This window comes from Tauraco erythrolophus, chromosome 16, assembly GCF_009769465.1.
Source record: "Tauraco erythrolophus isolate bTauEry1 chromosome 16, bTauEry1.pri, whole genome shotgun sequence".
Lineage (NCBI taxonomy): Eukaryota > Metazoa > Chordata > Aves > Musophagiformes > Musophagidae > Tauraco > Tauraco erythrolophus.
The window spans coordinates 19,349,595-19,362,151 of NC_141480.1; the positions used below are offsets into that span (position 1 = coordinate 19,349,595).

General features: G+C 54.1%; 2 protein-coding genes across 2 annotated transcripts in view; one reads left to right on the top strand and one right to left on the bottom strand.

Moving 5' to 3' along the window:
• PCDH12 (protocadherin 12) lies at positions 1–9,693 on the top strand. The gene is made up of 4 exons (XM_086621839.1): positions 1–2,877; positions 3,369–3,463; positions 4,693–4,844; positions 9,329–9,693. The coding sequence occupies exons 1-4, from the start codon at positions 1–3 to the stop codon at positions 9,691–9,693; spliced, it is 3,489 nt and encodes a 1,162-aa protein (XP_086477965.1).
• Positions 9,679–12,557, bottom strand: part of DELE1 (DAP3 binding cell death enhancer 1) — a 19,434-nt gene continuing 16,555 nt past the window's right edge. Inside the window, exon 12 of the mRNA XM_086621684.1 lies at positions 9,679–9,705. The gene's annotated coding sequence lies outside the window, so the exon portion shown is untranslated. The remainder of the gene's footprint in view (positions 9,706–12,557) is intronic.

Sequence of the window (12,557 nt, forward strand, 5' to 3'; positions counted from 1 at the left end):
ATGCAGCGGCAGGCGGGGAAGCCCGCGGCTGCGTGCCGGGGCAGCGGGGCGGTGGGCTTCACCAGCAGCATGCTGCTGCTGAGCCGCTCTGCTCTCCATCTCCCAGCCTTGTGGTGGTACCTCTTCCTCTCCACCGATGCCCAGGAGGTGGCCACGTTCACGGTGCAGTACCGGGTGTTTGAAGAAGTGCCGCCGGGAACGGTGATCGGGATGCTGGCCGAGCACTTCGAGGGGGGTGAGAGTGGTGAAACAGCAGATACCTTCCAGCTGATGGAGACCCCCGGGAGGTTCCCGCTGCACGTGGGGAGTGAGGACGGAGTGCTCAGCACAGCCGGGCGGGTGGACAGGGAGCAGCTGTGCAGGCACAGTGATCCCTGCTGGGTCTCATTTGATGTGCTGGCTGCCCAAAACCTGGCTCTCGTTCACGTGGAGGTTCAAGTGCTGGATGTCAACGACAACGCACCACGCTTCCCCACGCCTGAGCTGGAGCTGGAGATGTCGGAGAGCGCATCCCTGCGGACGCGGATCCCGCTGGACCGAGCTCTGGATGCCGACGCTGGCCCCAACGCCCGCTGCTCCTACACCCTCTCCCGGAGCGAGCACTTTGCTCTGGAGGTCATCTCCAGCTCTGATGGTACGAGGCACGCGGAGCTTGTTGTGGTTAAAGAAGTGGACCGGGAGCTGCACTCCTCCTTCGACCTCGTGCTGACGGCCACTGATCATGGGGAGCCACCAAAATCAGGTACCGCTTTAATTAAAGTCATCGTTCTCGACTCCAACGATAACAGCCCCGTCTTTGCAGAGAGCTCTTTGATGGTAGAGGTTCGGGAGGACGCTGTGCCCGGGACTCTCCTTGTGACGGTCACGGCCACCGACCCCGACCAGGGTCCCAACGGGGAGATTGAGTACAGCCTGAGCAAGCACGCGCCCCTGGAGGTGCTGAGCGCTTTTGGCATCGATGCCCGCACAGGCAGCGTCATCCTGAAGCACCCGCTGGACTATGAGGAAACCCACACCTACGAGTTGGACGTGCAAGCCCGGGACCTGGGCGCCAACCCCATCCCAGCCCACTGCAAGATCCTGGTCAAAGTCCTGGACGTCAACGACAATGCTCCTGATGTCCACATCACCTGGGCTGCGCGGGCACCCGTGCTCTCCGAAGCCCTCCCCAAAGACAGCTTCGTGGCTCTGGTGACAGCCAGTGACCCTGACTCGGGAAGCAACGGCCAAGTGCATTGCTCCCTCAGTCAAGGGTATGAGCACTTCAGGCTGAAGAGGACCAACAGCCACAGCTACATGCTGATGACCAACGCCACGCTCGACAGGGAGCTGCGTGCCGAGTACAACCTGACGCTGGTGGTGCGGGACCAGGGTGACCTCCCCTTGGCCGTGCTGAAACACCTCACTATCTGCATCAGCGACATCAACGACAATGCCCCCTCCTTCGAGAAGGCCACCTATGAGGTTGCCGTTGCTGAGAACACCGAAGCACCTGTCTTCCTGCTCACTGTCTGTGCCACCGATCCCGACTTGGGTTTCAATGGGAAAATCACCTACAGCATCCTGGACTCCTTGGCTTCAGGTCTGGTCTCGATTGACCCCACCACTGGGGATGTTTTTGCCCTCCAAGCTTTTGACTACGAGCAGGTGAGGAGCCTGGAGTTCCTGGTGACTGTGGAGGACGGTGGTCATCCCAAGCTGGCATCCAATGTCTCCATCAGGCTGGCTGTGCTTGACCGGAACGACAACGCGCCCATTGTCACTGCGCCGGTGCTGGTGGGAGGCGTGGCCATGCTCTCCATCCTGGTCAATGCAGAGACAGGGTGCTTCTGGGTGGCCCCTGGGAACAGGAGCACCCAAGGGGCTGCAGCGGTGACCAATGCAACACTCGCGTCGTGCGCTGGCACTCGCCTCCTCTTCACCATCGCAGCCAGGGACATGGACTCTGGCATCAACGGGGCTCTCCGGTATGATCTGGTGGGTGGGGATGATGCTGGGCTCTTCATCCTGGACCCTCTCTTGGGGCAGGTCTTCCTCAACGCCAGCAACGCCAGCAGCCTTGCTGGCAGCGAGCGGGAGCTGGTGGTCCGGGTGAGCGACGGAGGGGCCGTCCCCCTGCACACCCTGGCTCGGGTCCGCTTAGTTTTCCGGCATCATGGGGCGTTCTCCAAAATCTTGGCCCAGGATCCTGGGTGGCTGAGCCCCTCTGTGGTGGCCGTTATCTGCCTGGCCACTCTCCTGGGTGGGTGCCTTCTTCTTTTGGTTTTAACCCTGTCTTTGCGTAAGAAGGAGAAGAAGGACGGCATGGCCTACAACTGCAGGGAGGCAGAGGATGCCCGCAGGCAGCAGCAGCTCAAGAAGCCGCATAGGCAGATCCAGAAGACGGATATCCACCTTGTCCCACTGCTCCGGGGCCGGCCCCGGGAGGCTGAGGCCCCCCGTCCCTGCCAGGAGGATGTGCCCGGCACAGCTGCCCCCATTCTGGGGGGTTCCCCTCAGGCTCCCCTCCACCTCACCCCCACTCTCTACAGGACCCTGAGAAATCAGAGGACCCAAAAGGACCCAGATGAGCAGCAGGAGACCTTCAACCTGCCCATCCTGCAGCGCTGGCCCTGCCAGCCCCACAGACCAAAAAATTCGGCGAAAGAGGCTGCGAGCCCCCCGGATGCACCACCGCACTGCAAGAGCTTGGTGAAGCCACCGCAGGGGTCCGTGGGAGAGCCCCCACTGCCACCCAACCAGCCTTTGGGTGCTGGGGGACCTGAGCATTCCCAGCCCCACCAGCACATCCTCAGGAGCCTGGTCCGTCTGTCACTGGTGGCACTGGCGGAGCAGAGTCCCACTGGAGAGTTCGCGATGGAATCGCCTCCGGTGCAGGTAGGAGCCTCCTCCCCACCCTCCCAAATCCTTCCTCGCCCAGGTCTGGCACACCCTGGGGTGGTGGGAGTGTGCAACCTGATGGTCTTTGGTTGGTGTCTTCTCCCAGCCCTGGGCAGAGGTGCCCCAGGAGTAGGAGCTGGGTTGGATGAACAGCCACCTCAGCAGGGGGAGGGTCTCCCCATGCCCACCGGGATGCCCTGGGAGCTGGGGTGGCCATCACACAGGGAAGGGGACATCCCCATGCTCACTTTTGCAGGGGAGTGTGTGGGCAGAGACTGGTGGGCCGAGATGGTGCAGGGGAAGCCCGGGGGCCAGGTGGGCTGCCTGGCTGCTTGTTCCCCCCCGGTGTGGGGATGCTGAACCATCTGCAGGAGGAGGAAACGCTATAAAAAGGCCAGGGTGAGGGGGGGAGTTCGGAGGGGACGTCCTGGCAGGAAGCAGCTTGAGTGGCCACCGCCGGGGCTCAACAGGCTTTTCCTGCCTTACAGCAAATCTCCCAGCTGCTCTCCCTGCTGCACCAGGGCCAGTTCCAGCCCAGGACCAACCACAGGGGAAACAAGTACACGGCCAAGAACGGCAGCAGGTAAGGCTGGCTCTCAGCCCTTCCCTTCCCCTGCGTCTCTGCTGCCTCCGCTCCAGTCCCGCTGGCCCCAAGAGCCTCCAAGGGCAGGAGGCACCAGGGCAGCAGACACACAAGGTGAAAATCTCATCCTCAGTTTTGCTGACCTGAATTTAGGGAGGTAGGTCCTCCCTTCAGGGGATGGCTGTGCTCCTCTGGTCCTGTCTCCCTGTTGGTACCCAACTACCTCCTAGGGCTGCTCTTTGCCTCCTCCCTGGGGCACCTTTAGTAGCTCCTTCCATACCTACCTGAGCTCCCTCACAGCCATGAACCACCTGCCTGTCCTTGCTAGTGGGACACCGATGTGTTCAGGTGCGATGAAAGGTGACCTTGTGAGCACAGAGGGTCCCAGCTTTGGAGGCAGCAGCAAAAGGACGAGTTTCCTCATGGCTCTGGGTACTTTCTTAGAGATGCTCTTGGCTGTTGACATGAATTCAGGACACCTGTCCCTGGGCCAGGAGGTTAGTGAGGGAGATGCTGCCAGCAGGGATAGGACAGACTGAGATCCCAGCTGTGTGCTGAAGATGATCCCAGAGACAAACTTTATGGTGTTCCCATTATATTATGCTGTTGACATCTCTGAGTTGAATGCTCCTGAGGATGCCAGGGCTTCATCGCTGCCTCACCATGTCCCCCCTGTCCCCACCTGCCCAAGCCATGGGCAGACACAGCTTTCTCCACCTTTCTCCTCATCATCTCCATCTGCTGAGGATGGAGAGGGAGGGAAAGCTGTTCTGGGGCTGCTGGGGCAGGGCTGGCTGCGAAGCCCCTCACCTGGTCCTGCACATGGGCAGCTTCTCTCAATTCATGAGGAAGACCTAGCAGCTCCCTGTTTGCTCAGGATCTCCCTGCAGAAGGATAAAAACCCTTTCAGGCCAGAAATGTGGAGCAGCCCAATGTGTATCCCACACTCAGTTTTCAGAGGGTCCGGAACACTCCTGATCCCAGTGCTTTTGTTCAGGTGTTTGTGTTTGTTTGGGGTTTTTTAAAAAAAAAAACAACATAAAACTCATTAATCGGTGGGGACTAAAATGGTTATGCCTTTGGTGCTGTGAACGGTGCACTGGGAGGATGCCCATACCTCACCTCTGGGTCATGTTATGGGGGCTGAAGACAACCACCTTGAAAGTCATCAGTGGGGCAGGGTCGTGCTGAGGGTTGAAGTGTGACTGGAGTGTTCGGCCCCCTGGCAGGGCTGCAGGGCTGGATGCTGACTGCCTGAGCACGAAGGACAGCGGGCACGGTGAGAGCGAGGCAGAGGACCGCGATTCCGAGAGTGGGTTTGAGCTCTCCGTGCAGCAGCTGGTGGGAGAGGAGCTGGAGACCCTCCTGGAGCCGCAGGCAGGTGAGGTGGCCTCGCTACTGGGAGCACACTGGGGCTGGTGGGGGGCTCCAGCAGCAGGATATCCTCAAATAACACACTAACCCCATTCAGAAGATAAAACTTGCTGGCCTGCCACAAGCCAGAGGACATCTCATCTCCTAGGACGGCTCTGCCAGTGGCAGATGCTTGGGACAGCACGTATGGACCATCCGATGCTGTTGGTGCCAGGCAGTTTACAGCAAAGGGACTCATTGAGCTTTGTGTTGGATTTTTTCATGTGTTCCATCATTCTTGGTAGATCTTTCCTCCCATAGCTGTATCTGTGGTGGTTGACCTCTGTTACTGCGTAGGGGTGAAGTCTGGTTTAACTATGCACCACGTGAACTGCTTCCCTTGCTGTCCTAAGCTCCTTTGTTTCATGGTCTCCTAGTCCATGCAGAGTAGGAAAAGTGAGGAGCTGTCCTTGTTGAGCCCCTCAAGATGTTACATTCCCTTTGGGCCCCATCAGGCTCCTATTTCCTACCAGGCTGAACTAGTCCAGACTCATCTCCTGTGACTAACCTGTTACTAGTTTCAGTGTCTCTTTATTGAGATGTGGTGACCAGAACCCTGCGCAGTGTTTAAGATACATCTCCACTGGTGGTATAAGGAGGTCTTCTGGTTTGTTCTTCATTCCTGTCCTGCCCAAGCTCCATGATGAGCTCTATTCCCAAACTGTTCATGGTGACTCCCAGCTCCTCCTCTGCGTGGTGGGAGAATCATCAACAAATGATGTGTCTTTCCCCGTGACCATTATCCAACAGCTGGTGACAGAGATCCATCAACCACTTTTTTAGCCTCATGGCACTCAGTATTATTGGGTCCTTCAGCAACCCTCTGCTTTTATGTTGTTGGGTGGTTTAGTAGAGTCAACACAAACACCATCCACTTCTCCATGTCCTTTGTCGCTATGTTGAACAGATACTCTGGGACTCCACTAACGACCTCTCTTTGCAGGGAAGATTATTTATTCCTACTCTCACTTCCCAGCTTTTAAGTTAGTCCCCGACAGAACCTCGCTTTTAATTCCAGGAGAGCTCAGCTCTCCTGTGAGCCTGGCTACTGCTATTCTGCCAGCTCAGGTGTCCTCTGTCAACCAGGACTCTTCATCCACCTCTTCCAAAGACGCCAACAAATCTGCAAAACGCGACTCCCCACCTTGCAAATGTCACGTCAGTTCTTGTCCGAGTAGCAGGTGCTCGGCTCTCCGCTGTCTCGCGTAGAATGATTTACAGGAATCTGCCTGCGCGAGATTCACCTTCAGGCGCTCGAAGAGTTAACTCATGTCACCATTTCCACCTTCCCTCCCTCTGATACCGTATTCATTTGAAGCAGTAGTTAACGAACAGCAGTTAATAAACCAGGCAATTTCATATCCGAGTTCCTCCAGCACTCCAGGGTGAATACCATCTGGGCCTGACATTTTCTTCATGTTCCTTTTATTGATTTGTTCTAAAAAACCTCTTCTCCTGGCATTTCAATTGGAAAGAGTTGGGCTGACTCACGTCCCGTAGCAGAAATTTCATTGTGGAGCCTCTGCGCTCCTCCACGGCGAGAGGAGCTCATGGAGCTTTGCTGCTGTGGTCGTTTGAATGGCAGAGCTGGGTGTTTGCTGTGCTCTTGCTTAGAGGGAGACCCATGCTGCTCCTCTCTGCTTGCCTTCCTGCCCTTTTATTCTAGGAAGGAGCTAACGAAGGAAAGGCTGGGTGAAACAAGAGCTTCCTCAGATTTAAAGGTCCTGCAGCCAAGAGCAGGGAGCGAACAGGCTGCCCAGCTCCGTCCCATGGGTGCTCTGACATGCACCAGTCTCATTAAGGGACTGGAGGCCCTGCTCAGCAGATCTGTCTGGATCCAGTCCTGCCCAGACAGGCAGCATCCTACAAAATCCATGAATTGCCATCTCCCATGCTTCTTGGATTTGACTGATAGAAAAAAAAAAAACAAACCCAAACCCAAAACAACCCACCCTTTAGCCAAATTACTGGAATTTCACAGTGAACACCACCAGTGCATGCTGAGGCTATGCCAGCGTGGCTCAATGCTGAACACGACACGAGAAGCTGCCCTGTTCCAGTGCTGAAAAACAACCTTAACCATGAGCCCAGACCTTCCCAAAAAGGCAACGGAGCCGCTGGACTCCTTCCTCCTCTCCCAAACACAAACAGAGAAGTGGACTTGCATCCTGAGAGAGGGAGGAAGGAAACGCTGCTTGTGCTCAGGAGAATCACAACAGCTGGCCGAGGCTGGCCGGGTCTTTGTGCCGTTCGTGGCGGGGGGAAGGTGGTGGGTAACCTGCCCCGGGCAGCGCTCTGCCCGTTTGCGCTGCGAGCGTCCGCCCACGGGCTCAACTCTTGGCACCATTTATCCCCCACCAGCCAAACGGAGCACTCGCAGCAGCAGGTGAGAGAGAGAGAGAGAACTTTATTTGTTCTACAACCCAAAAGCACCCCAAAACACCATTAAAAGAAGGCAGTACGGAGTTATTGGTCAAATTTTATATCTCATTTTAAAGCTTCGTGGTCGCAGAACCGTACAGAGCTCAGCTCTCCCTGCAGTGAGCAGCCGTGCTCTGCTCCAGAGCTGAAGCATCAAAGTATTCAGGGAATGCGGTGGCTTCTTGCAGACCGAGGAGGACAGAACTGTGGCTGTTTTAGAGCAAAAACGTGGGACTTTGGCACGCTCGGGAGATCTTTTAATGAACAGTCACCGAGACTGAAAGAAAATACTGAGATTGCGAAAAGAATCCTGAAAGTTAAGCAACACAAACCAACGTTGGGTCTTCAGCGGAAGCAAAATCTAAGTGATGCGTCTGCCTGTCTCCCCTTCCCAGGTTTTGAATCCCAGCCCTCACCCCCAGCCCACCCACCCCAGGGCACAAGTTTTTCAGAGAAAAAGGACTAATTACGTAGCCGGCTGAGGAAGGAGACTTGTCTCAGTAACTGAGGACCACGTGTCCCAGGGTATTGATTATCTCCAGAAGCAGCACAAGTGCATGAGGATGGGGACCCTCCTTTCACAGGTCACTTTGTAAGCCAGAGCTGCGTAATTAGATAACGACACCGGCTCTTGCCATCTGAGTGGGACCGTTGGGGTATTTGCTGTTCCACGGTGAGACCCCAGCTCCTTGTTCTGCTGCTCTCCAGCTCAAAAGTGTTTTGTGAACCTGGCAGTGGCATCGAACCCGCCAGCGGCTCTCGGTCACGCTTTGGGAACGACGAGCCGCGGGGCCGGAAGGCTGCGTCTGTGCACCACATCACGGAGTCTTGTTTACCAACTGCAAAGCTCTACCTTAAAAACAAGAACCCCCCTTTCCTTCCCGGCCGTCTGACGAGGAAGCTATTCCAGGCTCACCCTGCTATGGGGTCCTTCCTTTAATTTCCAGTATATGTTTATTCGTGGACAGTTATAATCACTTCTTCTTTTGCCAGCACTATTTTAAGCATAAAGATTTCCTTTGTCGGCGCTTATCTCATCAAAATAACGGCAGGTCGCAGTCAGATCCCCAGTTAGCACTTGCTCCCTTGGGCTAAGCCACCTCTACCTCTTGAGGTCTCCGTCTTGTAAGGCTGGACTCACTCCTGCTTTCATCTCACAGTTTTCTCTGCAATTCTGTCATTTTAGATCCTCTTTCCTACGGATGGATAATCAAATTTGTACGTAATGCTCCTAATCAGGTCTCGCCAGACCTATAACAATACCACAGACATGTCTTTGTGCCAACGGGGAATACCTTCACCAACACATTGTATGATTCCATTTGCCCATTTTGGGGTGAAATCATGTTACTGCTACATTAACGAGCCTGCAGCCACCACCCACACCAGGCTCCCACTGCTCCTCATCTGTTCCCAATTGATGAACAACTACTTTATAGCTCAATTTTTTGTTACTAGACTTCAACCATCCAGCTGTGCATTTCATAATCCAGAATTTCATTCTACTTCTGTTATTATTGCTTTCACAATAACCCATTTCTTTTAGGACTTGATATACCTGCTTAGCAGCAAATTCCCCAAATTCCCACCCTAGAGTGACCCTTAAGGGAAGTCCACCAGTGACCTTCTTTTTGTCTGATACTTCCCCCTTGAAAGCTTCCCACTGTCATCTCCCCTTCAGCCAGTCCTAAGCCCTCATCTTCTCTGGCTTTGTGAGCAAGTTAGCGAAGGGCCACTTGAGGCTGCAACAAATGAGAAAGCAAAGTGATCCTAATGGTAATTATATTTAAAAACAAAACAAAATGGTAGTTTTAAACCAGTTCTAGTTCATTTGGGTTTTTTTAAGCTGCTGGTTTGAATGACGCTGCTGATAGCTTATCTCCAGACCTGTTTACAATCAGTTGATTTCAGGAAGTCTCCTCATTTCTTATTAAATTTTATTTTTTCTTTCTTCCCACCCTCCTCCTCTTCTCTCCCGTGCTCTCCACTACTCCACGTCTCACCAACAGCTCTTGTTTTCACTCCCTCCAGAGCTGGCCCTCAAGAGGCTGACGGCTGCTGACCCAGCGTGGGTGGCTCGGCTCTCCTTGCCGCTCACCGGTAGTTACAAGGACAACGTCTTCTCCCCTGACTCTCCGCATTCACCTCAGGATGAAGAAGACGCAAGGCAGGAGAAACCAAGGACCTTTGAGACCTTCGGAAAAGGTGCTGGGGCTGACTCGAATGCCGCTGGGACAAGACTGGCCAGCACTTTCCTTTCAGAAATGAGCACTCTCTTTGAAATGATTTTGTCCCAGAAGGTCCAAGTCCACAATGAAACAGGCTCAGGGCTTCTGCGGCAGCTGTCGGCACGTGGGAAGAGCCTTGGACTGGAAGGCAGTGCTCCAGTTCTGTAGGCAGCTTGGTGGCTGTGATAAGGAGATAAGAGTCAGACAGAGCTTCTTGCTGCATTTGGGGTGCACACGTGTGCTTTAACAGGGTCACTGGATCATCCACATCTAGACTGACCACGACAGGCAGATTTCCCCCTTTGCCTCACCCCAAATGTCTCCATGACTGATTCCACCTTGTTTAGTTCCCTTCTACCTGCCTGTTCTTGCCACCTTGGCTTTCCTCCTCTTCCACCCTCATCTTTCACCTTACCATCACGCCCAAGTCACACAACAGCAGGAGGGTTCTCTCCTCCCAGGGAAAGGCCCACGGAGGGGTGGGGAGGGTGTTAGATCAACCACAAGCCCACCACAGTCAGCTGCATCCATGGCATTATAGACTGTGCACCACGGATGATAAAACATCGCAGTCACGGACTTCGCAACACGCTGCGGAGTCGGGCTCCACGATCTCAGTTCTTATTTAAATAAAATCGTTGTTTTTCTAACACTACCATCTCTGGAACACGGTGCGCTATAGGTGACATAACGAGGTATCTGGAAAAAGCCTGAAATGACAACTCAAAAATGGAGATCTGCCCGTTGTCTCCCACTGATCGTTTCAGCTTTTGTGGTTCTGCCACTGTGAGCTTGGCATTTCGTAAAACGCCCCAAAATCAGCACTTCTGCTCTGGCATCTCTGCCGTGGCTGCACTAGGTGCCCACAATTTCCTTCTCCATGCTCTCTTTTGAGGCCATTGGATTTTGGAGCGGAGTGCTTGCCCAGAAGCAGACAACAGATGGCTGGAGTCTGCCAAAGGTAACCTGGGAAAAGGGAAGTGTGAAAACACTGTTTTGAAATATTCAGTCACAAGCTTCAACCATATTATGGGTTCTCACTTTGATGTGTACGTACGTGAGCTATAAGACAGTTGTGGGATAACAGTGTGTGTAGGGAAGCTAAGATACAGCTATCAGTAACGCAGGAAGAAGCACAGGGGTGGTGTTAACCACGGGGATCCACGCTCGCAGAGAACGGAAGGACAACAGTGGCACGAGCACCCAGAGCGCCTCTGTGGGCTGACGCAGCGGCGCGTGGGTGGCAGGTGAGCGCTTCTGGATGGCGCGCACATAGGACTCGCTTCTGGACAGTGGTTTCTGCCTTCCAACTGTGATACAGAACACCAGAACAAATCTGGGGCATGCTGGCGAAGTGGCTGCGTAGGCGAAAGGAGAGTCGTAGAATCATGGAACGGTTTGGGTTGGGAGGGACCTCAAAGATCATCTAGTTCCAACCCCCTTCCATGGGCAGGGACACCCTCCACTACACCAGGTTGCTCAAAGCCCCATCCTTTAAAGCCCCATGGCTTTAAACTGAAAGAGGGGATTCCGATGAGATCTAAGGAAGAAATTTTTCACTCAGAGGGTGGTGACACACTGGACCAGGTTGCCCAGAGAAGCTGTGGCTGCCCCATCCCTGGAAGTGTTCAAGGCCAGGTTGGATGAGGCTTTGGGCAACCTGGTGTAGTGGAAGGTGTCCCTGCCCATGGCAGGGGGTTGGAACTAGATGATCCTTGAGAACCCTTCCAACACAAACCGTTCTGCGATTCTAAAATACCCACTGTTGTATTTGGAGTCTTCAAAGCACTTTGCAGATGACCCCGTCTCTGGCAATAAACTAGGTTGGTGGGTTTGCCCCAGCCTGCTTATGCTGCTGGGCTGCTGATAGGAATGCCTTGCTGTTTTGTTTCACAAACAAAACGGGCTCTTGCACCGAAACGATGACCGTGAGCCAAATTCTAAGGGAGATGCAGCTGTGCAAACCGCCAGGGAGGCGGATCTGTGGCTGCGCGGAGATGCAGCCCTGTGGGATTCCTCTGCGTCTTGGGAACGCGCGCAGAGGACAAACACACGGCACAACCTCGCGTCTTCCTCTGGAAAGTTACTTTGATGTGCCTGTCAGAGGACAATCTTTACACAAAAATACATCACAGTAAGATTGAAAAGGAGACAAATTCCTCTCTCGGTTCAATTTCCTGATTCTGCAAACTGCTTTCAACCCCCCCAGCCCCTACCCCCGTCCTGCCCTGACCAATGCGTAAGCATGCCGTAGATTATCATGGAATAGGAAATCCACCAGAGGAATTTCCTGCTAATTGTATCCTGCTTGATAAAGGAAATGGTCTAAGAAAGTTTGGTCTGAGCAGAAAAAGGGAGACCAGACCAGAAGAACAATCAGATGTGTTGAGCTCGGGCTGTGCCCCTCCCTTGCTGAATGGAGACCCCAGCGAGTTCAGGATGGGGCCACTGCCTTTGTTTTTGAGAACCTGATCTACACAAAGCACTGGAGCACCACGGCTACAGGAAGCTGGACAGTTTGTACAGATGCCCTTGAACCAGTTTAAACTGGTGTGGACAAACGTCTTTTTCCGGATTCAGCTGCCCCAGTGGAAGAAATTATCATACCAGCTGCTTGCCGCTGTCTGCCTGACAGTGGTTACTGCCCACTGGGAGCATCCCTTATCCACTTCAGTGAAAATGAGCTGGCGTGCTCTGCAAACATGTACTATATGAATTTTGAAGCAATTGTTGCTCATCGTGACTCAAAGGGGTGTACCCATGGGAGCAGCTCAATGCCAGAGACCGAAGGACACCGATGATGGTGCAGGATGGCTTAGGACAGCCGTTACTCTCACTGGTACAGGTGGATCCATAAGCCACAGCCCCCTAAAACCTGTGCACCAATAATCAGAATTTGCTCTCAGATTAAACTGCCGCAGTGGCAACGTAGAGAGAAGCCCAGATTGTGCCGGTAGCAGAACCACGGTGGGAACAGCTAGCCTTGAAGGGGCATCAAATTGCCTCTGAGGGCGCAGGCCAGACCCAGCACG

Excerpts from the sequence above, each read along its gene's own strand:
- PCDH12 (XM_086621839.1), top strand. The coding sequence starts at position 1 with ATGCAGCGGCAGGCGGGGAAGCCCGCGGCTGCGTGCCGGGGCAGCGGG. Across the intron at positions 2,878-3,368 it reads TGGAATCGCCTCCGGTGCAG|CAAATCTCCCAGCTGCTCTC; the intron begins GTAGGAGCCTCC and ends CCTGCCTTACAG. Across the intron at positions 3,464-4,692 it reads ACGGCCAAGAACGGCAGCAG|GGCTGCAGGGCTGGATGCTG; the intron begins GTAAGGCTGGCT and ends GCCCCCTGGCAG.